We start from the raw sequence: 23,219 nt of genomic DNA on the forward strand, positions 1-23,219 counted from the left end.
GGTCCGCTTCCCAAAACCCTTACCCTATCTATGACCAAAATCTGCGATATTCCCTACCCTATTTATGACCTGACCAAATATTCGATACCCCATTTATGACCAGACCGTTAAATCAAAACCCTGTTTCAGACCTGCGTTATAATAAGTTCCCTATTTCAGACCAATGTTGAATTACCGTAAACATAATTTGTGATGGGCTTTTGTTAATTTTCTTTTCGATAATGATGAAAAATTGGCTTCTTCTTAAAAACATACCCATATCAAGGCTACAGTGCAAAAACCATACCCTATTTATGACCAAAATGGCCAAAATAGGCTAAAATCGATACCCTATTTATGACCAAAACGGCTGAAAAACCATACCCTTTGAGTACCCCCACCCCCTCCGGGGGATTGGGCTCCGTCAACACATTTGAAAACGAAAAGCCGGCGTTTTCAAATTCCTCCGTTTGAAGAGCGTTTTCCATTAGTATGGACGGTAGGCCTAACCGTAGAAATAAAGCTGCGTTTCCATATTTCTCCGGTGTAGTGTTAGGCTTCGAGCAGGCTCTCATGCGTTGCGGCAGAAGCAAAGTCGCGATCGAAGCGAGGCGGTGAGAGGCTTGGTGAGGGGCCTGGCCTCGTTCGCCGACGCAATCTCGTTCCCAGAGTCTTCGTTCCCCTTGACCAGCGGTCGAAAAACGAGAGCTCTGGGAGCAACCATTTTGAAATAACTGAATTCTGCCCATCGGTTTCACTGCGCAGTCTGCATCTATGGCGCAGGCCTGAAATGGTTGCTCCCAGAGCTCTCGTTTTCCGACCACTGGTCGAGGGGAACGAAGACTCTGGGAACGAAGACTCTGGGAACGAGATTGTCGCCGACAGCTTTGTTCGTGCCACCAACAATGACATCCTCGTCCCCAAAGGCCGCGCTCCTTTTGGTCGGCACCAAGAATCGCGACCTCTGGGAAGGTCCAATTTTCTGAGCATGCGCAGAGTAATCGTTTCGTATTCTCAACCAATCAGATTTGTCAGACATGACTCTGAGCATGCGCAGAGTAACGGGAAGTCTGTGAATTGCGGACTTACGGTGTCGGACCTTCCCAGAGGTCACGATTCTTGGTGCTGACCAAAAGGAGCACGGCCTCTAGGAACGAGAATGCTAACGATGAGAGCCTGCTCGCAGGGGACACTTTGCTTTTTGTAATGCGCATTAGTGACCCTTTGTATTTCCGAAACAATGTTTGGAAAAATCGCTTAAAACTATTTTACAATTTGCTTTCCTTTCAACGATTCACTTAACATCATTTTGGTGTTCTAGTTGTGTACAAGCAAACTCTTTCTCGGTCATTTTACCAAAAATGCAGCAATTTATCCCTTCGGTGGAAGATTCAGAAATATCACTGAATAATTCAAAATTTTCCCCCGGAAGACTAAATGTGCGACATTCACTGTTACGCGACTAGGAAACCTAAAAACTTTAAATTTTGAAGTTTTAAATGACAAATTAGTAACCTTGCGATTTTCCCCAAGCGTCAGTGACGTTAAATACACAATACTTATAGAAAAGATTGAGAAAAAAGAAAAAAGAAAATTAAGTTTGAATTTTATTAACACAGATTATTCGCTCTCGATTCATATGAGGTGATTCGGCTATAACTATCACCTCATAGAAATCTCCAGCTCATAATCTTATTGTTAAATCGCAGACGAGCTAGATAACATTATGAAGCTGGCTGTGATTTATTTGGTTGCAAATATACGTAAGCATGAAACAGGGCAAGCTATTCTGTAATTAGGGAGACTCTACACTCTGAGAGGAAAATTCATCCAGAAATTGCCATTTATTAGAATACAATAGAGAGCAAACGAAACGGAGCAGTTGGGTGGTGTCAGAGTAACTGAGTAATACGCTCAATATAAATACATGTCAACTGGGACAGAAATATAATATCATCAAGCTACAAGAAATGCAGCTTTAACTACAATAATAAAACCACTGGACAAAAACCTATTTCTTAACAGAACCCATTTATACTGAACTGAATTCAAATCAGTTTACTACCGAGTACGCTTCGTCATAAATAAGATCAAAATTTTCTCCTAATTGGAATCTGTTATGCCCTTTTAAGAAAAACATTTTATTTCCTGAAATAGAATTCTAATAAAATTTTCTGATTGGATATTTACAGGCTAAAAACTTGAAGGAAGCAAGTCTACATTAAATAGATTTGATCTTAATTGCCGTATCTAACAACTTTTCTGTTCCCTTAGTGGTACGTTTGAATATCGCGAACGACTGGAGGAAGGTTTAAGAATGAACTCTTCGATTTTGAGTGCTTTTACAAGTGACTTGACTTGAAGTGAAGGCAGGCAGTCCATTAGGTCCGTCCTTCAAGTAAGGTTCGTAATGGACTGGAGCTGCTGAGAGCAGGCAGTTCTTGCACCGGAGTAAGTGAGCCCACAAATAAAGGGTTCCCATTGTTGCCTGAAGAATTAGATCTGCCAATCAAAAATAAACAGCAAGTCAAAGCAAAGCCCGACTGAAAAACTAGTCAGACAGAATCTTGACTATTCTTGGATCGCTGTTGTAGCACGCAAAATGCCATCGGCTACTTCAAGCTAACTATCAATCAATGCTGCTGATATTTATTTGTTAAATATTATATGTTCCCTCTTATTATCCAACAAGATTCAGCCTACACTGATCAGCGTAACTGAACCGAGCATCGCTGAATTACATACCTCGTGCCGAGCACAACATCGCCTGACACTGCGGATGTAACCAGCGGCCGTGACACAGCAGACGGTAGGGGGGTCGGTAAATTATTCCTTGCAGGGGTACCGATGGGCGTTGATGTTGCCATAGGCAATCCTCCAGGTGTCTGGCTAACGGTAGATTGTTGTGGTGTTATACCAGATAAAAGAGGATTATTCACTCGTCCACTCGTCTCGACGTTGGACCGAGGCACTTCAGACTCGCTCTCCAGGAAGCTTACGAACAACTCTGAAAAAGACTGGAAACAAGCAACAGTCTAGGGTAAGTGAGGCAACCTTTATTTCGTAACTGCTTACTGTGAGATGAAATAATAAATAAACTGCAGCAGTGCATTTGACAGCCTTTCATTCCTGACATGCTATCCAAATTGTTTCAAAGGAATTCCTAAAAGCGACAATTCTATTCAATACCTTTTGTTGTGAAGCTGTTACCCGTGTAGGAGTCTTAGGCGCACCGTGACCGAACGGAATAAGAGTGGAAATCCATGATCCGTTAGGAGCTGATGATCCAGTTCCAACCTGAAGAGGAGAAAAAAAGATCTGTTACACTTGAACCTTGCAAGCTATCAAGGAAACTAACAAGTTATCACTGTTATACAAGTACCTTGTCCAGTTCCTCGTGTGTGAAGCCCAGCAAGCCTCCTATTACTCGCACTACATCTGCTCGTTTGTTTTCCGGTGTATTAAAATATCCAATCAGCATGTTTTTCACAAGAGATCTTACAGAAGAGCAAATGAAACATGCAAAGCAAGTTAGTCAATCAACAACATATTACAAAATGTTTTCAAAGAAGTACAGGGCCTACCGAGGAAACCAGCTCTACTCACTTCTCAACTTTGCTGTCTGACAGACTGTTGAGGTTTTTGATTCGTTCTTGACTGACTCGTAACTCTTCCTCCAGCCGGGTTACTATCAACAAATAGACATAAAACGACAAGATTACAATAGGCCAGGCCTCGGGAAATTAAAACCACCAGCTACAGCATCTTATTCCTTGATCGAGTCTTATTGAGGACTGAGACAAACCTTCTTCCTTATGTTTGACAAGTTCCTCATCTTTATATTTCAGTTGGCTTTGCATGTCCACAACCTGTTGTGTTATACGTGCAGCCATCTCCAGCTGGCTCTAAGAAAATAAACACAGAATTCTTATGAGCTGCCGTACAGAGTCACCAGAGAAATTCATCAACTTCATCACACACCTTCAGTTGATTTTCTCTCGTCTGTAGTTCCTTAACATGCGCCCAGGCCTTCGCGATCTCTTTCTGTGCCTGTTCTTGAGTAGCTTTGAGCTGAGATTCGCGTTCTGAGTGAAACAACAAAAAACAATACGGTAACAAGAATGACAATGCTTTAGCATGCGATGTTGTAAAGGACAAACCATACCTCTTTGGAACTGCTCAAGAACAAGCTGTAGATTGCTGAGAGATGTCTGGTATTGATGCGCCTGCTCTTGGATAGAGGCTAGATCCATGACTGCACGATCACGTTGAGCTGCGATGGCCTGGAGTTGTTCTTGGAGATTGTCTATCTGTACAGAGGCTTGGCGACTAAGCATTCAAAATAACAACTTGTGTCAAGATCAAAATCTACATGCACGTAAAAAATACTTACACTCGGCCCTGTACTAACAAATGCTGGTCGAAATTAAATATTTCAAATCTCTTAGCGCAGTAAAGCACAACCAAAGCAAACGCGAATGACTTTAGGCACTCAACCGAAAATCGCTGTTTTTGCGTGACTTTTACCGCTTCCGATTGGTATCTAGTGTTATAACATTTCCTACTTTCCACAGGTTTGTGATATTAGTGGAGCCTTTATAATGCTGTCATATTGATGACCTCTATAATACACACATCACCCTAATACGGACATGCTGTTCTGTCCCTTTGCTGTCTGTTTTAGAGGTTCCACTGAGCCACATTTCAAAGCAATTGCCATAAAACAATAGAAAACAAAAACTGCAGGTAAATTAAATCGCAGAGCTGATAAATTATTATTATACTGTTACTTACTCTCTATCCAACATGGAGTGAGAACTTGACAACAGCTGTTCTTCCGCATGAGCTAATTTCATCCTCAGGTCCTTCTCTCGTTCCTCGGCCTCGAGGGCCTCGCGCGTGTAGCTCTCTTCAACCTGTAACATTTTTGTCGAGCAAGCTCAGTACATATAGCTCTACACAAACACCTATGTACTGACAACTTTTCTTACTATTCAACACAATCATAGCCGCATATGGACAGGAAGTCACGTGAGAGATAACGGAAGATTGATGACAATTTAAATATTGTTAGGTGGCGCTTTGTAAGTCACGTCAGACCTCGATGCTTCAAATACTAGAAACTCCATGTAGTTAATTATTTGAAGACTCGTCCAACATTACTTGAAAAGCACCGTGCAACCACAATTGAAGAATAACGTAGGAGACTTCCTGCCTCGTCAGCCGAGTATCAAGTGACTTTCCCCACAATATTGCAAACGATAATAGTTAAATGTTTGAAGCAATTTCGGAACCAAGGTACAAAATTTTGCTACTGTGCTAACGTTTTAAAATGCAAAAACAATTATACCTATTTTAGGTCACATTTGCAGAAAAAAATTGCAAAAAAGGATTCTTCGCTGTCAATGTCGAAATACGTCGAAATACGAACAAAGGGATCATTTGACAATCTTTTCTGCAAGAACAATCGTGAAGAAGCTGCATATGGAGTCCCAATGTTTGGCAACATACTGCTCTGATTTCTTGCTGATTTTGTTGGTTATACGAAATGCACTGCAATACTACACTATCTCCATACAAGCACTATAAGCTCTTTTAAAAGTAAACTTAAGTCATTTTATTTTACTAGACTTTTAAATGTTTTTGTTGGTGACAATTTTTGTTCTTTTAAATTAATTTGTCCTAAGTGTCGCCGTGTTAATATTTTCTTTGTCTGTACTTGTTAACTTGATTAGTATATTTTAGATTGTATTTGTGTTATTTAGATTATTTGATTTGTAGTTTAGTCGGGTCAGAGAAGGGTTTTTTCGGGATATTTTTTAGGGGGTTGGGTGTGGGTGTATTAACCAAGTAGGGGACTTATGTCCTATTGTTAAGCACCTGTACTTGTACGAATCCTAAAATAAATAGATAAATAAATAAGCGGTTTTCGTGGAAGGCGTGGCGGCCTAATTGTTAATACGCTCGACTCCGGTTCGAGTGCCTCTCTCCACCCACGTAAATCAGTACCGACAAATGTAATGCCGGGGGAGGGGAGGAACCTTGCAATGGACTTGCATCCCATTCAGGGGTAGGAGAAATACTCCTAGACGGTTCATGCAACGGAAACGGGAGATAAGCACCAGTCTGGTGCCGGGGAGGCTGGAACACACACTTTATCTCAGGAGTTTTCAGTGATAATTAGTTATAGACCTAACCTTAGCTAAGCACATACTACTGATCACTAGCATACCTGCACCAGATGATTCCGGAGGCGATCTAACTCCTGAGCCATCTTGGTCTCTGCCACCTTCTGTCCACTGCTAGCGACAGACAACTCTTCCTGAAGCTGCTGAACTCGGTATTGAAGGTTCTCCTTTGTTCTCTGTAGCTGCTCTCTCTCCACCAACATGTCTTTGACGATCCTATCCTTCTCTTGTAATGCTGTCTTGTACTGATACACTTCCCTCTGTACCTTGCTGATGGTATCTCGCTCTTGTGTCAAAACACCCTTCAGTTCATGCAGCTCAGCTTGTAGCCTGCTTATCTCAGCCTGCCGTTGTGAGTTGGCACTGTTGACTTGTTCTCTGTCTCTTTGTGCTTGGTCTAGTTCACTTACAATTCGTTCCTTCTCCTGGATAACACGCTGTAGGTCCTGCTGACAGGCACGTTCTTTTTCACTGACTGCTCGACTAAGACTCACAATCTGATCTTGCAAATCTGCTACAATGGACTCCTTCTCGCGGACCAAATCTTCTTTTTCGTCACGTACCTGCCGCAACATCCGATGTAACTCTTCCTTGTCACGCAACACTTCCCCTAATTCTGAGCCATGAGTGCTCGAGGCTTTATTTAGTATTGTCACGTTTGAAAGTTGCCCCCGAAGCGATTGAATTTCATTGTCTCGTTCCCGAAGAGCGCTGTTTCTTTGGTTTCTAATTGTATGAAGCAATGCTTGAAAGTTCTTATCGATATCATCAACATTGTGTTGCTCTCTCGCATCAGAGCCTGTAAGTAACTGCACAAGTTGGAACATTTTGCTTTTCAACTCACCGGTTTCGATATATTTTTGTTCTAGAATATCGTCTCTTTCGCTTTTGACACTTTCAAGTTCCACCAATATGGAACTTTTTTCATTTCGGCTGTTCTCCAAAAGTTGTTCAAGTTCCTTGTCCTTCGACTCTAAGACACTTCTCAGTGAACTGATTTGGTCGTCTAACTCTTTCACTCTGTTATTACTCCGAATGAAATTTGATTTGTCCAGTGACAGTGAATTTAGTTCTGATTGTAGTTTGGAAAACTGTTTTGACAGCTCATCATTTTCCGCCAACAACTCATCGACCAAACTAGATTTCTCTTCTAACGTTTTCTTTAGAGAGTAACCTTCTTCTTGAAGTTGAGATATTTCTATTTCCTTGATTTCTTTCTCTCTAAATACCGAGTCCCTTTCTCGAAGGAGCACATCCCTCTCCTCCCGGAGTCTTTTGACCTGCGGTTCAGCCCCTACTGGGGAGGGAGTGGAAGAATCTGAACCGCCCATTAGAGCAAGCGTTGCAATCTGTTTATCCTTTTCATGGATTAGTGTAGTTAATGTTTCGTGTTCAACCTGGAGCGCGCTTATTTGACGTCTTAGCTGATTATTATCTTCTTGTATTCGTAGAAGTTCAGCACTTTTGCCCCGATTGTATTCTTCAACAAGTTTCTGTAGTGAAGAGTTCTTCTCTCTCAGTTTACCCATCTCGTTTGCTTGAGACTCGTTCAAGGCCAGCAGCCGAGCATGCTCAGTGTGCAGTAAATGTGAAGCTTGGTCTTTGCCATGCATCTTCTCTCTCATGGCTTCAAGTCTGTCCTCCATAGTAAGCAACTCCTCGTCCCGCAGACTCAAGTCACCTAACAGTTCATCCCTCTCTTCCCTTAGTTGCTTCAGCTTGTCTTCATACTCCTCCTGGGCACGATGAGTACTCTGATCTGTTTGACTAACAAGTTCTATCAATGAAGCGTCCTTCTGTTTAAGAGCAGCAATCTCCTGATCCTTCTCCTCTAACAGCCTTAACAATTGTGCCTGCCGATACAAAGCATCATCTGAGCTTTGAGCTCCAGCGTTTGAAGCATTCACAACTTGAGTGTGAATCAATTGTTCCTTCTCTTTTAAGGATTTTGACAACTTTGCAATGTCTAGCTTCAGTAAATCAATGTCGGCTCCTTTCTCTCTCAGATCAAGTTCCAGTTTAGTCAGCTGCAACTCTTTCATGCCCAGTTGCTTGTTAAGCTCGTCCTTTTCTGTTATGCTTTCAGACAATTTTTGTTCCAACTCTTTAAAGGCCAAAGCTTGACTCTGGACAGCATCAACAAGTTTGTTCTTTTCCTCATTCAGCACTTCAATCTCAGCAAACCTTTCTTTAAGCTCAGATGAAATGTGATGTAACTTTGAAGTGCTCTCTTGGTTCTCAAACGCAAGATTCTCCTTTTCTCGGGAGAGAATTGTGCTCTTTGCATCCAACTCTTGGTACCTGTCTTCACTACTTTCAATCAACTGATTTAACCGTTCAATTTCCTTTTGAAGGTTAGCCTTCTCTTCACCTTGTTTCTTCTGATTTTTGAGCTTCCCTTCGTATTCTTCAATCAAACTTTGTAAAACTTCTTTTTCCATCAACATACTATTGTTTTCAGCAGCAAGCGAGTCATTTACTTCTTCTTTGTGTTGTACCATTGTTACCAAGTTGTCCGTTTCTTCTCTCAACATTTTGAGATGTTTTTCCTTTTCAACTAACAGTGCTTCTAAACTCTCATTTTTTCCACTAAGTTCTTGGTGAGTTTGTTGATGTTGTCCCATCAGATCAAGCAATTCATTGTTTTTGTTCTTCAGTAAAGAACATTCTTGTCGGTTTTCTTCCAAAAGTTTCACTACGTCCTGTTGTTCCGTTTGAAGCAAGCTTATTTCATTATCCTTAGAACTGGTCAAATCCAGCAAATGATTGTTGAAGCTTTCTTCTAGTTCACATATTCTCTCGTCTCGTTCGTTGATCATGATCATCAGATCCCTTTTTTCGTCACTGATGCTTTTCACATCACCACTTTTGGTTTCAAGTTCACTTTGCAGATCAGTTACTTTGGAAGTTTTCTCTTCAATTTCTTGAATAAGCCTCTCAGTCTGTTCTCGCAAAAGAGAGTTCTCTTTTTCAAATTCTTCGAGCTTTGTTAAATAAAGTTCAAACCTTTCATCGGTCTGTGAACTTTCACTCATACTTAGACTTTTTTCAGTATCATTAGACTGAGGTGAGGAAGATTTGTGTAGTGACCACCTATTCAGATCTTTACGCAATGTTTGTATTCGTTCTTCATCAATCCCAGCATCCTTTGCTACATTGGGGCTACTTATATCAAGAGACACAAAATCGTCCTCAATTTGTTTCCACGCCTCGAGAAGATGCTTCTTTTCGGACAAGATTCTAACGTTTTCATCTCGTAATCTAGTAATTTCCTGTTCGCCAGAGCTGTTATCTTTGCCGAGGTCGGCCAATAGTACTTGCAAGTCCTTCACCTGGCGTCGGAGACTAAGCACCAGACCTTCAAGAGCCTCCTTTTCCCCTTCCCAGTCCCTTTGAGCCAATTCAAACTCCTCTACCTGTTGCTGGTAGTCCTGTAACTGCTGCTGCAGATCTGAAAGGGCCAATTCCTCACTCAAAGAGCCATCCTTATTTGGAAAGACACCTCCTTCTAGTGCCACCTCAGTCACCTGTCTTACCCCAGGCTCAAGTGAGGGGTCAGTCATTCCTCCCAGCTGATCATCTAGGTCGATAGACAGTTCACCCTCCTGTTGTGTACTCTCTGTAAAGCTAGCTACACTCTCCGCTGAACCAGACCGACTTGCTTGTCCCTCGTCACACTCGTTGTTTATGTTCCAGGTTTTTTTATTCTGCAATGAGTTAACAAGCTCCTGTAGGTCTTGGACCTTCTGTTCCAGTCCAACTATAGTGCTCTCCAGTACAGCCTTTTCTGCATGTAAAGCAGCCACAACATCACTGCCTTCCTCCTCATCAATGCCTGCCTGCCTTCCCATCTCTGTGACACAATCTTTTGTTTCTTGTGCTACTTGTTCGTTGTCAGACTGTAAGTCCATCACAGCGCCCTCCAGTTCCTCTACCGTTACTCTTAGCTCAGCTGATCTGCCCATCATAGCCTCTTTTTCTTTCACCACATGTTCCAGTTTTGCCTGACCACGGTCTTCTAGTCTATGCTGGAGTTCTCTCAAGTCGTCACGCACTGTATTGGTACTTAGCTGTTAACAATAGAAAGAAAAAAAACTGATTTGCTGAAAACTTATGGAGTAAACTTTGAACAAAGCACATCACAGTGACCTGGAATTAAAATTGCAATTTTCATTAAATCAATCACTATTATTCTAATTTTCGTTGACAAGTGAGTACAAATTTTCATACTTAATAGCTAGTTTGTATCAAACACAAGCAAACAACAGCAAAGGGAATGATGAACTGTATTGATTTTCAAAATTTAGGTACCAACACTAAGAAGTTCTGCATATCTCACGTTGTCTTAACTTATTATAAACAATTTGTATTATCTATGATATGTGGAGGTGGATCATGTAATGAGAAACTGTTTCATGCAATTATTACGTTAATCATATCTATAACAAAACTTTCGATCGTGATTGGTTCTCCACGTGCCTATTTGTCACGTAACTGGCGTACGATTGTGTGGGTGTCCAATAACAGGTATCCGACTTGAACTTTTTGTAATTGGATACCGATGTCATTTGCACGTCAATTACGTATGCTTTTCAACTAATGAAAAGCGCTACAGACGTTTTCACTCAAAAGAAGTTCTCAAAAGACAATTTTTTTTTAAATTCTGAAATTGTTATAGATATGATTAATTGGTAATTGGACCTCCTGTCATACAATTCAGGGAGTAATCATGATTGTAATTTCAAATCGGCCTCGATGACGCTCGTCCGATTTTGAAATTACTTACTTAATTAATTGTATGACACGAGGTCCGATTACTATTACGTATTAGTTGTGAGTTGACTCACAACCTCTCTCTCCTATATTCTGTCAAATTTATAACAATGCAGAATGAAAAACAAAATTAAAAGTTTAGCAGAAACACGTATGGCATATTAAGGAAGCTGTGCAGGAAAATATGAGTAACAGGATACCTCTGCATAAGCCAAGCATAAACTGAGATATTAAACCAAGTAAGCAAAAGCCCTACTGACTGGTAATGGTTATATTTTAAACCAATGGACACCGGGATCTTTAATTGAAAAGTTACAGCTGATGTACACACACATGTGTTACGTGCAAAAATGGCATGGAAAAGGAGTAAACAAGCATGTATATCTGTGTGGTGTAAATATAAAATAATGTAACTGAACAATGAGGGAATACATTTTTTCTTAAAAAAAAGTAACAATTGGAATCATGTTATCAATTGTGTGCTGGCATTATCATGTCTCCAAACTCACTGTAGATGCCATTAATACCACCTTTTAGGGATATGAGGAATGATACCTAGATTAAGCATATTTTAACATTGGTATATTACACATGATACCAAAATTGGCAATTTCACATGCTTGCTGCTGAAAATGGTTTCCAGCTTGAGAGGGCAAAATACGAATAGCAGGTGATATCAATTGTGTTGCATGTTGTGGAGAACGCAGGTTCAAAGTGTTCTGATAGTTATTTGAAGATGGAAAGGAAGCTTTTATTTAAGAACTGCTCTACATCTTTTTCCCCACCAGAAAGAGTATAAATGAATCAGCTCATCTGAAATAATAAGTCACAATATGGAAATTTGCCTATAGTGATATAATGAAATTAAGTGTGAATGAAATTAAGCGCAAACAAGGTAGAAAGTTAGCATTAAAACAATAACGCGATATGGCTGACAGAAAAATGGTTAGTGGTGTCCATCATTTCTGGGTTAGTTTTCTTTTATAAAGCCCAGCTAAATTACAAGATCAAATAGAGCAGCAAGGTCCTCCACCCATCTCCCCCTGCACAGCAACCCATCAAGAGATGCATTACATGTGGAGCCTGGAACATGGCCAAAAGCCTGGCGTTACTGTTGTGCAACTCATGTCTGACCTGCTGGTAAAGCTGAACCAGGCACAGGTGGCGCTCCCACAGAGCTGTCAAGGAAAGTAGTATGTCATATGTTACTTTCTTTAGCTGAATACAACTGTGAATTCATTGATACAGTCAGACCCTGGTAATTTAAACTCGGTTATTTTGAAGTCAAGACTATTTCCCTTTGATCTGCTCAAGTCTGTTTTGTAATTTACAATCAGCTAGTTTGAACCCAGTTGTTCACTATAATTTTACCTTCAATCTTAGCCCTTGGTCAATCAAAAATTACACTTAATTTGAACACCCACTGTTTCAAACAATTTTCATTTTCCCTCAAGAGTTTAACTGCATTCCCACAGCTGCCTTTGAGCAAGACTTGACTTGCAAATTAAGGAGTCACCTAACAATAACTCTCGCTCAGAATTCCTTGGAAGTTTTTGAAAATCTTTAGAACTGTTCAAAAGTGACTACCAATGATATAATGACATTAACGGAATTTTAGGAAGTCTACCAAAAGTGATCAGAATTGTTTTGAAGCAGAATTGTCTGTTCCAAAACTTTTTGCACCATGGAAGGGTACTAAAAAGCCATAATCTCACCATGTGCAAAGCAGTTAATTTACGTTTCTGTCAGCAACGATTCCATAGATAAGAGATTGTACAACCCAGGGGCTCACCAGGGGGGCTTAGTAGTCATAAAAAAATTATACTGCTCTTAAGAAGCTATAACTAAAATAAGAACATAGGTTTATATTGCACAAAAGATTAGATAGGCTAAAAAGCCCTTCAAGAGACTTGTAATTTGAAATTTTACTTTAATTACATGACTGTATTTACTGTACTGTAGTATTTCCATCTACTTGTGTACATGTCAACAACACATACCAGCCAGTGCACTCCTCAGTTTACCCATCTCCTGTTTAGCGTCTCCTTTGATGTACTTCACCTTCTTTAAGCTCTCCAGTTCAATCTTCTGTTCTTGTTGAAGACCTTGTGAAATGTGCAGCTCTTCCATTAACTCCATTGTTGAACAACTAAGCTGTTCAAGTTCAGATTTCACCTCCTCAGCAGAACGATGCAATCTCCTCTCCTCTGACTGGCTGCGGTCAAGTTGTTCCTTCAACTCTGCATTTTCTGTAGCAACATCATTTAAATCTTCTTGCAATTTTTTGAGGCTCTCAGAGTCAGATCTTGAGGCACTAAGTTCCTTGCTTTGATCTTGGAGCTGATTTTGAAGTTTTTCCACCAGTTTAATACTGTTATTTAGCTTACTTTCAGAAGCAGACATGGTTTGATCATGTAATTCAGTTGCATTTTGGAATTTGGTTTGCATATCATCTAAATTCTTTCTTGTTGTAATAATGGCTTGCTCCTTTTCCTGAAGTTCAACATTCAAAGCATTGATAAGCTGCTCTTGACTTTTAACCTGATTCTTCAGTTCTACTGTGGACTTTTCTGCAAAGACCAGCTGTTTCTTCAGAGATGAAACTATCTTTGTACTCTCATCATATTGATTGTCTGAAGGACTGTCACTTTCAACATCTGAAAAAATGAAAAATAAAAAACAAAACATATCACAACTACTCCTTAAATACATTTAACCTAATATGATAACTGCCAACTTCAATGCATATTCTGCTATCTACATTGTGAATGAGTGACTTGCAACATGAAACATCAATCTTACTGGAAAAATCCAGTTGTTCAAAGTACTAATTGAAACCAAAAATTGACTTAACTGACATCTTGTATGATTCATTACATCTTTCTTAAAACCAATATAAGAACACACATAGGGCAAATGATAATTATGGTTGGCAAAATGGTGCAAAATTCACAAAGTTTATATTCATTCACATTTAATGTTGTTATTATTATTCATGAATATATTTATTCACATTCAACAACTAAATTTATATTTGAGAAATATATTAATTCACATTTAACGACGTATTTCGTATGGGGTGCCGTTTGTAAATTTATTATTTAGACCGAATTTATGCCATTTACTCCTTATTTATAAATAATTGGAAACGCCACAAAATTTGTTTATAAATAAGACACAAGAACTTGTCCGTTGATATGTAAATAATTATTTTAGGTACGTTCTGATTTATAAATAATCTTTTACCATAGAGTTATTATATATAAATAATAAACTAAACAACTTCAATTATTTATATATCAGGTCATCTCTAAAATAGTTATTTACATATCATAAAGTTTGTAAATCCCATTATTTATAAATAAATTACTTCACCGGGAGTGTAAATTCATTATTTAGAAATAATAAATTTCACCTCGCCGAGTGTAAATGTATTATTTATAAATAATGAACTTCACTGAGTGTGTAAATTCATTATTTAGAAATAATGAATTTCTCCTCGCCAAGTGTTAATTTATTATTTATAAATAATGAACTTCATTGAGTGTGTAAATTCATTATTTAGAAATAATGAAGTTTCATTTCGCCGACTGTAAATTTATTATTTAGAAATAATGAAGTTTCATCTCGCCAAGTGTTAATTTATTATTTATAAATAATGAACTTCATTGAGTGTGTAAATTCATTATTTAGAAATAATGAAGTTTCATTTCGCCGACTGTAAATTTATTATTTATAAATAATGAACTTCACTGAGTGTGTAAATTCGTTATTTAGAAATGAATTTCTCCTCGCCAAGTGTTAATTTATTATTTATAAATAATGAACTTCATTGAGTCTGTAAATTCATTATTTAGAAATAATGAAGTTTCATTTCGCCGACTGTAAATCTGTAAATTTATTATTTAGAAATAATGAATTTAACCATGTGTGTAAATTCATTATTTAGAAATTAATTATTTAGAAATAATGAGGTTTCATCTCACCAAGTGTTAATTTATTATTTATAAATAATGAACTTCACTGAGTATGTAAATTCATTATTTAGAAATAATGAAAGTATGAATGGCTGACCCAGCGTCTCTTGCCCGATCAATTTCGGAGGCTGTTTCTCGCGCTATAAGTGAGACAGTTAATGCTACCCTTGCTCAAGTAGGTAACGGCGGCGGTATGTAGCCTGAAATTCAGCACTGGCGGATCTGGGGGAGGGGCCCAGGGAGCCCGTTCTCCCCCCCCCCCAACCCCCCGCCTCAACTCTCTATTATGGAGTTCTTATTCACTCAGCAATTCGGCAGCTCACACTGCAACAGGAACAACTACTCAAAGGCCGAGGTAACAGGTAAATTTTAACAAAAGAAACTGCTGCATGAAGAAAATAAAAATCGCTTGGCGTGTTAAGTGAAAGGTCTGATTTCTATTGAAATTCAATAATGGTTTAAACATAAATGAATTTAGCTTTCCACGTGTACGATCTTTGGACTTGCCTGGAATAGACATGCCCAGCCGTGACTTCATCAAGCCAAACAAAGTGTGTCACACAGCTATCCGTCCAAAGGTCACAAAGGTCACAAAGAATTTAACCTGCGAGCGGGCTCACGTTTGAATCAAACACGCAAGTGACAAAGAGGAATAGCGATTGGCGGGAAAGAGGCGCCAAGAAAGTGACTTGTATGTAGCCTGAAATTCAGCACTGGCGGATCTGACCTGACCTGAACTGACCTCGGTCGTGTGTACAGACCTCACTGCGTTCGGTCTGTACTCACGACCTCGGTCAAGATTCTCCCATACAGACCTCCAGCTCGGTTAATAAGAGCTAAGTAATAAATTTACATTCGGCGAGATGAAACTTCATTATTTCTAAATAATTAATTTCTAAATAATGAATTTACGCACACGGTTAAATTCATTATTTCTAAATAATAAATTTACAGTCGGCGAGATGAAACTTCATTATTTCTAAATAATGAATTTCTAAATAATGAATTTACACACACGGTTAAATTCATTATTTCTAAATAATAAATTTACAGTCGGCGAAATGAAACTTCATTATTTCTAAATAATGAATTTACACACTCAATGAAGTTCATTATTTATAAACAATAAATTTACACTCGGCGAGGAGAAATTCATTATTTCTAAATAATGAATTTACACACTCAGTGAAGTTCATTATTTATAAATAATAAATTTACACACTCAGTGAAGTTCATTATTTATAAATAATAAATTTACACTCGGTGAGGTGAAATTTATTATTTCTAAATAATGAATTTACACCCCCCGCGAAGTAATTTATTTATAAATAATGGGATTTACAAACTTAATGATATGTAAATAACTATTTTAGAGATGACCTGATTTATAAATAATTGAAGTTGTTTAGTTTATTATTTATATATAATAACTCTATGGTAAAAGATTATTTATAAATCAGAACGTACCTAAAATAATTATTTACATATCAACGGACAAGTTCTTGTGTCTTATTTATAAACAAATTTTGTGGCATTTCCAATTATTTATAAATAAGGGGAAAATGGCATAAATTCGGTCTAAATAATTTACAAACGGCGCCCCATAATTTCGTATTCATGAATATATTTACTCACATTTCCGGGATGTATTCATTCACATTCAACGGTATATATTCATTCACATTCACGATCAAAATATTGGTTCAACACGGTACAATATTCATTCAACATTTTCTGCGCACCGCCTTCGTGCATCATTAGGTCCCAGCTCCCGCTCTATTCTGAACGAAGGAAGGCCTATTATATGAAGGGGTAGAACAAAGACAAAAGACCCCAAACATACACAACTGAACATAAACATTACATGGGCTAGAGGAGATAACAGACTGCTCGATGATTTCAGATGAGCAAGTAGATAATCTCGTACAACGTTTTATGAGTGATCATGGGACTTTGTTCGGGTATTCCTTGGTGACCGGACATCTTCGATCATTATAGGTCTCAGAGTTCAACGGGAAGGAATCAGGGAGAGTATTGACCGCGTTGACCCTGGAAACTCTAGAATCCGCTAGGCTGTCGTAATTTCTAGGAGAGTGTATTCTGTGGCTGCTCCAAATAGCTTGTGGCATATTGACGGACACCATAGCCTGGTTACTGTCATGCATGGGGGTATTGATGATTTTCCTTTAATCTTTCATCTTTAAAAAGGTACTCCTAAAACAATGTTAAAAAACTATACTAGCATTGTTGTTGTTGTTTTTTTTTGTTTAAATGTTCTACTAATAACAGAACTGTAGCATTGTCCTAGATTTGCTCCCCTCAGCGACGCAAAGGTTTTAGTGGCCATCAAGGGTGCGAAGTGATCATAGGGGTGAAAATGTGAGGGTGTCTTACGACAGCCCAGCTGATTCTAGAGTCTCCAGGGTCAACGTGGCCAATACTCTCCCTCTCTCATCCCGTTGACTGATCACTCATCATGAAACGTTCTACAAGATTGTCTAGTTGCTCATCCGAAATCAAAGAGAAGCCCATACTCCACAATACGACGTTTCAAGAAGCATTTGAACTTTTTTTGTCCACGTGAAACCCGACAATCTTTGTTGCAGAAGGAAAAATAAAAATTAGAAATAAATTATTTAGAGAGGAAGAGCGGGTTTTCATTCAGATCCTCTATCCTGGTCAAATTGGTATTTGGAGATGCTGTTTTTTTGTGGGGGGAGGAAAACTGGAGAACCCGGAGGAAAACCCTTGGAGCACAGCGAGAACCAACAACAAACTCATCCCTGGGTCAAACTGGTGGTAGGCGAGGGCTCTCACCACTGCGCCATCCCCGCTCTCCAAGAACTACCTCCGATATTGAATATCGAGTTAAGAAGACCTCAGGGCTGGTCACAGAATACACTGCAAGGTTTGTGCAGTTTGATGAGTCGTGTTGTATCCATTCTCCATGCAAAAGACATATATTTCCCACTATTTCATTCAGTACTGCGCAATGATACTGACAAAAGGTAGTAATTGCTGGAGAGCTACACTCGAGCCTTATTTGGATGTTCTCTCTCAATCCTACTTCCGCAGTGTTCCATTCCCGTTCGCACTCTTGTAGGAGATCGAAAGCTCCTGCCAATGTAACATTTGTGTTTGGGGTCTTGGGTCTTTGTTCTACCCGTTCATATAATAAGGCTTCCTTCGTCCACCATATTGAGTTCAGAAATTATAGAAAGTGAGCTGGGACCTAATGATGCGCGAAGGCGGTGTGCAGAAAATGTTGAATGAATATTGCACCGTGTTGAGCCAATATTTCGATCGTGAATGTGAATGAATATATACCGTTGAATGTGAATGAATACATCCCGTAAATGTGAGTAAATATATTCATGAATACGAAATACGTTGTTAAATGTGAATTAACATATTTCTTGAATATAAATTTAGTTGTTGAATGTGAATAAATATATTCGTGAATAATAATAACAACATTAAATGTGAATGAATATAAACTTTGTGAATTTCGCACCATTTCGCCAACCATAGATAATGGCATGCATACTAGTTATGCTTCCCTTGGTATACCATGCAATAATGTTCAAAGGTTATAATAGTATTTGGTAATAATTTAGTGCCAAAATGTATTCAATTATAAAGCAGACATATTGGGTCTAGTCCTTCCTCAGTACATTCAAAACTTAGCACTGAGGAAGGGCTAGGCCTGAAACGTCTGCTATATAACTGAGTTTATTTTGGCACTAAATTATTACTATTTATAACTTTTCAACATTTTACACTGTGCCACACATCCACAGATCCTTTTGGATATTACCAATATTTATTACCATAGAATATCCCACGAGTATTCTCAGTATGCACATAAACCTATAGGAGAGTGTGCATACCAAGAAAATACAAGTGAAAAATAGGATTTTCCATAGTATATCAAGATAAAGTGTAGCATAGCTATTTTATATCATGCCATAGAAAAAACAGCGGCTAACACAATCAACGCAGTGTTCAATGGGAACATTGCATGTAACACCATTGAGTATATAATGGCTTTCCTGTATTCTGATTGGCTACATTTTCTATGGCGTGGTATAAAAGGCAATACACTGGCATGTAGAAATTTGAATCTTGAGGCTAAAACTATGCAGTCATTATAAACACACCATTGGGATTTAGAAGCCTTCCTTCTAACTCTTCAATTCTCTGTAAGTATTCCTGTTTTTCGTCCTGCCAGTTTTGTAACTCTTGTTTATGCTTCTTGTTGAGATTAGAAATCTTTTGTGAGTAACTGCTTTGCAGTGCTGTCAGTTCGTGCTGATACTGGTCTATTTCTTTGTGCAGATTATCTTGATTTCCCTGCAAAGTTCATTAATATTACAAGTTCATAAATTTATATTTTGATATGATGCCAAACATGTTTATTTATATTTTGTAATAATTTATTCCTTTTAAGTATTCAATACACCAAAAATTTTTCATTTTTGTCTGTTAGTTTGGTTTCTTCGTGGTTGACATTTTATTCCTGAGAACTGCAGCATCAATTTAACCCAGTATTGTAGAACCCATTGTGAATAGCACCTGTTACTTTTGAGTTGGAAAAAAAGCTGTGCAAGAGAATGTCACAGTACTGCATGAATAATGGGGTGTGAGATACCACTGGACAGATGCTACCAAACGACAAATGGCAATTTTGAAGAAAACGTTTGTGCATTAAGTGACCCAAGTGACTGAAATAAGCCACTTTTTTGTATCTGCATACACATATGACATTACTTGGTTTCCTACTCACCACTCCATTTGCTATGGATTTCCAGTGTTGACACTCAACTTGAAGCTTTGAAATCTCACTGCGTAGTCTTTTTATCTCCATGGAATCTTCAATACTGTCAGTGGAATCATGTCTCTCTCTTCTTCCAAAGCTATGACCATGTTCCTCTTGAAATCTGCTGAGCTCCCTGAGCTTAATCAGCTCTTGCTGTTTATTACAACAAAATGATACATACATGTATTATGCAGCATATTCCCTAATGTCAAATGTTTGCAGGCTCAAGTGTATGTGCAGTGCTACTTTGTTGGCAATTTTCTGGGATGCACTGCAGCAACAGACAGCTGTTATACTTGTAAATAATGCAGAATAATCATATCCAATGTATTTTTCCCTTGTGCAAGGGTTCAAGGAGAACACTTCTCCACAAAATAAATAGATGGCCAGGCTCAGTGAGGAAATATTTTTTATACCAGTGGTCTTAAACTTTTATTGTTTCAAAATGCAAAACAAATCTTAGCTTCACTGTCGCATCTGCAGTATGTGGAAAACTGCTTTGAGCCAAACCTAACACGGTTTTTTTACAACAACGATTATAGTCAAACTAAACCAAGAAAAAGGAAAGTGAATTTAAAAAAAAGTGACTCTAACTTGTGATTTGAACTAGACTCGGGACCAACTTGACTTGTGCTATGATTAAACTCTGCCCCTAAACATTATTAATTTCTAAATCTCACAGATTTCTTCAAGCTTACTACTGAATGAAGAAAATCATAACAGTTCAGTCAGCTTTGATCTTGTTAAGTAACTTTTACCTCCTTGTTGTGTAACTGTGCCCGGTATTCCTTAGATATATTGCTGATCTGAAGTTCTGAGGCCTCAAGTCTCACATGAAGTTCATCGTTGTTTTGTTTCAGTCTCTCATACTAACAAGAAAAAACAAATTTAAGGTAGTAAGAAAGAAAGATCTGATGCTAAATAAACATGAAAAGTTAGGTAACATCTACTGCAGACCTAATAGTTCAAGCAGCAAGAGATTAAGAAGCATTTGAATAAATATCACATTTTTTCTCTAGAACGTTTTAGCCAACTGAAAAACTGGAATTTCATTTCTGGCCAGGTCAGAAACCATGGGGGGTTAAGACCTGGGACTAATCAGGTTATGAAATCAAAGCAATAATGTAGGTAAAGATTTTAAGGAAAACAACCAAGTTTTTAAGTTTAAAAGACATGTTTCGACAGAACTTCTGTCATCTTCAGTTGAATGAATGATTACAAAGCAAGTTGAATAATAAGTAGGCAAAAATGCTAATTAAGACAAATGTTAACAACAGAACGTGAAAACGTTGTCGCTCATTGTGTTCAATAGACTGCTTTCATATTTTAGATCACGCCCCTACCAGCTTTCAACTCAAGATAAAGGAGGCTATGCATATTCAAAAAGAACTACCTTGCCTCAATCAGCAATTACACCATGTAAATCTAAAATTATACTTTTAATTTACACCTTTTCACGTTCTGTTGTTAACATTTGTCTTAATTAGCATTTTTGCCTACTTATTATTCAACTTGTTTTGTAATCATTCATTCAACTGAAGATGACAGAAGTTCTGTCGAAACATGTCTTTTAAACTTAAAAAATTGGTCGTTTTCCTTAAAATCTTTACATGTCTGCTGCTATCTAGACCTTTTGGAAATAATGTAGGTCTACTTATCTTATGGGAGGCGCGGTGGCCTTATGGTTAGTGCGCTCATCTCCGGATCGAGCGGTCCGGGTTCGAGCCCTGGCCGGGGACATTGCGTTGTGTTCTTGGGCAAGACACTTTACTCTTGCAGTGCCTCTCTCCACCCAGGTGTATAAATGGGTACCGGCGAACTTAATGCTGGGGGTAACCCTGCGATGGACTAGCATCCCATCCAGGGGGGAGTAGAAATACTCCTAGTCGCTTCATGCTACAGAAACCGGGATAAGCTCCAGCCTGATGGGCCACTTGGCTCGTATGCAGACTTTACTTACCTTTTACTTACAATTTTAAACCAAAATTGGCACTGAGCAAGTGTCTCATTTGTGATATATTTATCTTACTTTTTTTAATTTCTATCCATTCAGTTTGAAAAATATGTCAACCAAGATTCTCATTTTAACGTCGTGACCTGCCTAGCCACGTAGCCAAGGATGAAGCAATGTCTTGCTAGGTAATGATTTAGCAGTGTTTCACTTTCCCCTCCAAACAAATACAACAAAAATGAAAAAAAAAAATTAAAAAATGACTGGGAAATTTGCATTGGTTTGCCTCATACTGGCTATGTGCCTGAAAAACAATGCTATCCAAATTTATCTTTTTGATTTCCATATCACATATCCCATCAAGCAACTTTACAAGTAACTGTCATATATACTTTGAGAGGAAATATTTAAATACAGTAAGTAAAGAGGTCATGGGTCTGAATGGTTTCTTGTCAGGTATTTTCCTTGTAGCATTTGAAACTTCTTTATTTCTGATGTTTATTGTGTCTTCCCCCCTCTTTCCCCACCCCCCTCCCTGAATAAGAGATCCTGGGACTGAGCCTGACAAGCTGTTTCTGCTTCAGTATCTAGAACTTCAAAACTTTGAGACCTGGGGGACATCTCCAGATCTCTCTGGACAGAACTAGCATCCTTTTTGAAAATCCTGGCACTTCCTGGCACTTCCAGGACAAACATATCATGCCTTTGACTTTAAAAATATTGGCAGTTAACAAGATAAGGGGCTAACCTTCCTAGTTTACAAACATTTTGCATATTAAAAAACTCACCTCAGCTTTTTGATTTAAAATCTGTGCCTCAAAGTCATTAATGCGAGCTTGTGCAACTTGAAGCTCTGCTGAAGGGTCTGTTTATGAAATTTAAGTGAGGCTTATGAATACAAATTAAACACCTTTCCCACTCCTCAAAGTTCAGGGACAGAGGTACATCCACATAAGACTTCGATGCAAATGTCCATGTAACATTTCAAGCACCATGTACACTTCCCTTGTGATTCCAGGGACCATATCAAAAATTGTATGGCAGTTTACTTTCATTTGAAAAGAACACGTTCACAGGATACAACTGAAAGCACTTAAAATATAAGCTTAAACACGAAATTACCAACTGAATCAGAACACACAAATCTTACCAGAAACTTCCTCTGTTCCCTCTGTCAACATTTCGCGAGTAAAGGAAGAAATTTGCCCTGTAAAATTAGATATACTGGATAGACCGCCTGTTAAATTATTGCTTAACCAGGAAGACATTTTGAAGGTGAAATAAAAACGAGTAAATATATAGTGAAATTTCCGATAAGATATTTGGGTGATGTGGCACTCGAACCAAAATGTTACAACTTCTCTGATTGGCTGCACAGAGACGCCATGTTGTATCCTATGAGTCCGCGATAGAACAGTGTTCATTCCCATTAGGATTTAGGTAGATGGCTTGGTTGCATAGCAACCCCAATTCTGCTAGCTGCGTTATGAAAATTAAAATTATGTTGTGATTCTGGGTTTTACAAAGTTTTC

General features: G+C 38.5%; 1 protein-coding gene across 2 annotated transcripts; it reads right to left on the minus strand.

Moving 5' to 3' along the window:
- Positions 1–1,804: 1,804 nt before the first annotated feature.
- LOC110060318 (uncharacterized) lies at positions 1,805–23,131 on the minus strand. Of its 2 annotated transcripts, none has more exons than XM_020767115.2 (17): positions 22,838–23,131; positions 22,476–22,552; positions 20,495–20,605; positions 19,704–19,889; positions 19,078–19,270; positions 12,941–13,597; positions 12,015–12,118; positions 6,212–10,237; positions 4,774–4,895; positions 4,145–4,308; positions 3,961–4,064; positions 3,785–3,884; positions 3,586–3,667; positions 3,362–3,476; positions 3,169–3,276; positions 2,725–2,996; positions 1,805–2,481 (listed from the first exon to the last, which is right to left on the minus strand). In XM_020767115.2, the coding sequence occupies exons 1-17, from the start codon at positions 23,115–23,117 to the stop codon at positions 2,361–2,363; spliced, it is 6,822 nt and encodes a 2,273-aa protein (XP_020622774.2). In that variant the 5' UTR covers positions 23,118–23,131; the 3' UTR covers positions 1,805–2,360. The 2 variants fall into 2 exon arrangements, with proteins under 2 accessions (XP_020622774.2, XP_020622845.2); XM_020767186.2 differs by having other exon boundaries at positions 12,075–12,118; positions 22,838–23,030.
- Between the last annotated feature and the right edge of the window lie 88 nt (positions 23,132–23,219).

The sequence above is a fragment of the Orbicella faveolata genome, unplaced genomic scaffold, assembly GCF_042242905.1.
Source record: "Orbicella faveolata isolate gen_17 unplaced genomic scaffold, um_ofav_v1 contig_24, whole genome shotgun sequence".
In the NCBI taxonomy this organism is placed as follows: Eukaryota; Metazoa; Cnidaria; class Anthozoa; order Scleractinia; family Merulinidae; genus Orbicella; species Orbicella faveolata.

What these genes read in the sequence shown, in the direction of transcription:
- LOC110060318 (XM_020767115.2), bottom strand. Translation starts at nt 23,117, where the DNA reads ATGGGAATGAACACTGTTCTATCGCGGACTCATAGGATACAACATGGC. An exon ending in TCAGACAGCAAAGTTGAGAA is followed by an intron (nt 3,477 to 3,585) that starts GTGAGTAGAGCT and finishes CTCTTCTGTAAG; the next exon opens with ATCTCTTGTGAAAAACATGC. An exon ending in GATGTTGTGCTCGGCACGAG is followed by an intron (nt 2,482 to 2,724) that starts GTATGTAATTCA and finishes TTTGATTGGCAG; the next exon opens with ATCTAATTCTTCAGGCAACA.